At 41.1% G+C, this 2,766-nt stretch overlaps 1 protein-coding gene across 1 annotated transcript; it reads right to left on the bottom strand.

Moving 5' to 3' along the window:
• Nucleotides 1-408: 408 nt before the first annotated feature.
• Nucleotides 409-2,452, bottom strand: LOC109011583. The gene is made up of 3 exons (XM_018992847.2): nucleotides 1,622-2,452; nucleotides 1,321-1,520; nucleotides 409-1,006 (listed from the first exon to the last, which is right to left on the bottom strand). Exons 1-3 carry the CDS (start codon nucleotides 2,450-2,452, stop codon nucleotides 409-411), a joined length of 1,629 nt encoding a protein of 542 aa, XP_018848392.2.
• Between the last annotated feature and the right edge of the window lie 314 nt (nucleotides 2,453-2,766).

The following is a 2,766-nucleotide window of genomic DNA, read 5'->3' as shown; positions in this document are numbered from 1 at the left end:
AAAAGTCAATATGTAAAATAGAAAAAATGAGTTTTGATGATGTATTTTAAAGATAGGATAAAGAATCTATTGGGAGTCCTCTTATAAACTTAGTGGTTGGGTCATTATTGTCAAATCTGTCTTCTTTTTTTTTTTTTTTTTTAAAAGGAGCTTAGAGCTCAATCATTCACAAATCAATAATACACTGAGGGGGGCCCTCAATGTTTACAATATAATTTGAGATAAGTAAAGCATATTTGGCCAATTTATGTGCCACTTTGTTTGCCTTTCTTCTAACATGCCTAATTGACCACTCCAAAAGGTGTAATAGTAGAACTTGAGTATCCTTAATAATCATAGAGGAAATGGACTCCTCTTGGTCCTTGGACAACAAGTCTCTAGTAACTTGTTGAGAATCTCCCTTAATTATCACCTGGACAAACCCAGTTGTATTCCCAGCTTGGTTGCTTCAAAAAGCCCATACGCCTCTGCTAGTAAAGGGTCAGGGAACAGTGGCCTATTCATCCTTAAGGCATCAATCATCAAGCCTCTATGATCTCTTACAACCACCCCAAGTCCAATTCTGCAGTTAGTCTTATCCACGACTGCATCCCAATTGATTTTGTAGGAGCTTAGTGGAGGAGGAGTCCATTTCTCTTTAATCTGTTCTACAGTTTGCAACCTTGTTCTCGAGTTCTTAAGGGCCTCCATTTCGCCTAACTCACCATGAGCTTGTTTCAAACTACTCGAGGGATGACTAAATTCCTTTTGGAAAATAAACTTGTTTCTTCTCTGCCAGAGGAGTTTTGAGATCACAACAAACTCTTCAAGAATCTCCATATTAGCAGTTATGCACAAGTGGAACCATAATTCCTTGAATGACATGGGAGGAAATGACTTCTTTTGTGGGAACCTCGAGCATTGCCCCCATACATCTTGGGCTGCAGGACAGTCCCAAGTAATGTGGCAAACAAATTCTGCCTCCCTTAAGCATACAGGGCACAAGGGCTCTTCAACAATTTTCCTCCTACATAGGTTCAGGAGGGTGGGGAGCTCATTCCAGCAAGCTCTCCACATGAAGTTCTTTGTGACAAGAGTGACTTGGAGTTTCCAGATAGTATTTCACCCTTTTGAACTCCTCGAATTGTTTGAGGATTGAGCCTGAGATTGGTCCATCCACTCTTTGTGCAGGTGGTAGGCTCTTCTGACATAAAACTGACCCTTATCACCATGTCTCCAAATTAGTTTGTCATGAAGGTTAGATTGGCTTAGTGGGATCTGTTTTATCAAACTAGCTTTCTCTTCACTAAACGTGCCTTCAATAAGTGCCTAGTCCATGACCTTGTGACATGATCAATCAGGGAGTTGACAGTTGCTTGAGCATCCCCCCTTGCACTACACTTGTCACTCTGCCTGAATAAGTTTGAGGGAGCCACTTGTCCCCACAAATATGAACACTGCAACCGTTGCCTACTCTCCATACTGATCCATTGTCCACTAAGGATTTTGTTACCAACAAACTCCTCCAGATGTAAGAGGGTCTATAACCCGCTTTTGCTTCCCATAAAGAGGAATGAGGGAACTATTTTAGTTTCAAAACCCTTGATGTTAGAGATTGAGGCTGCTGAATGAGGCGCCAGACCTGTTTAGCCAGCATTGCAATATTGAAACTCACTATGTCTCTAAAGCCCATCCCTCCACATTTCTTCAATTTCCCCGTGGTGGACATTGATATCCAATGCACTTTTCTTTCCTGCTCATACTGACCCCACCAGAAATTATGCATGATGCTATTCATCTGGTTAATAAGGGAATGGGGTAGCTTAAATACCCCCATACAGTAGATAGATAAGGCATGTACCACTTCTTTCAGGACGGTTTCTTGACCAACTTGTGAGAGAGACTTAATCTTGAAATTGTTTACTCTCTTCTTCATTTTGTCAAAGATACTTCTGAATGACCCAACCCTTGATCTCCCAACCATGGCAGGAAGATCTAGATAAAGTTCATAGGATAAGGTGAATCTGATGTCTGCTATCTGGAGGATAAGTTCTTGGATGGCCTTAGAGGTGTTCTTGCTGAACTGGATGGATGTCTTGGCTTTGTTCAATCTCTGCCCCGAGGCATTTTCATACATAGTTAGTATGTGAATCATCCTTCTCCACTCAGCTTCATTGGCCTTGCAAAAAAGTAGACTGTCATCTACAAAGAACTGATGATTAATGAGTAATCTACCTCTAGCCATTGGGATGCCCAAGATGGAGCCTTTTGCCTCAGCTTGGTTCAACATGGTACTCAGAACTTCAACACATAGGATAAACAGGTAAGGGGATAGTGGGTCCTCCTGCCTAAGTCCTCTAGAGGGAGAGAATTGTTTCTTTGGAGACTCATTAATGAGGATTGAGTATGAAACCCATTCTATACACCTTATGATCAGAGCAATCCAATCTCTTGGAAAGCCCAACTTAAGCATCACAACCTTGAGAAAATCCTACTCTATACGATCATAAGCTTTACTCATGTCAAGCTTCAATGCCATATGTCCAACCTTCCCAACCAGCCTGATGTTCATTGAGTGTAAAGCCTCAAAGGCCACTATCACATTATCATAAATCAGTCTGCCGGGCACAAAAGCAAATTGTGTAGGGGATATAATTTCTGGTAAGATCTTCTTGAGTTTGTTTGCAATAGTTTTAGAAATGATCTTGTAGAGGACATTGCATAAGCTAATAGGTATATAATCAGTAACCGGTGTAGGGGACTTGACCTTGGGAATTAACACAATAA

This window comes from Juglans regia, chromosome 14, assembly GCF_001411555.2.
Source record: "Juglans regia cultivar Chandler chromosome 14, Walnut 2.0, whole genome shotgun sequence".
Classification (NCBI taxonomy): domain Eukaryota; kingdom Viridiplantae; phylum Streptophyta; class Magnoliopsida; order Fagales; family Juglandaceae; genus Juglans; species Juglans regia.
This window is presented reverse-complemented; position numbering and strand designations above follow the sequence as displayed.

Bases quoted from the DNA above. Each gene is read 5' to 3' on its own strand.
- LOC109011583 (XM_018992847.2), bottom strand. From the start codon at position 2,452: ATGCTTAAGTTGGGCTTTCCAAGAGATTGGATTGCTCTGATCATAAGG. The intron at 1,521-1,621 runs GTCTGGCGCCTC...AGCGGGTTATAG, and splicing joins TTGCAATGCTGGCTAAACAG to ACCCTCTTACATCTGGAGGA. The intron at 1,007-1,320 runs GTCATGGACTAG...GAACCTATGTAG, and splicing joins CTGATTGATCATGTCACAAG to GAGGAAAATTGTTGAAGAGC.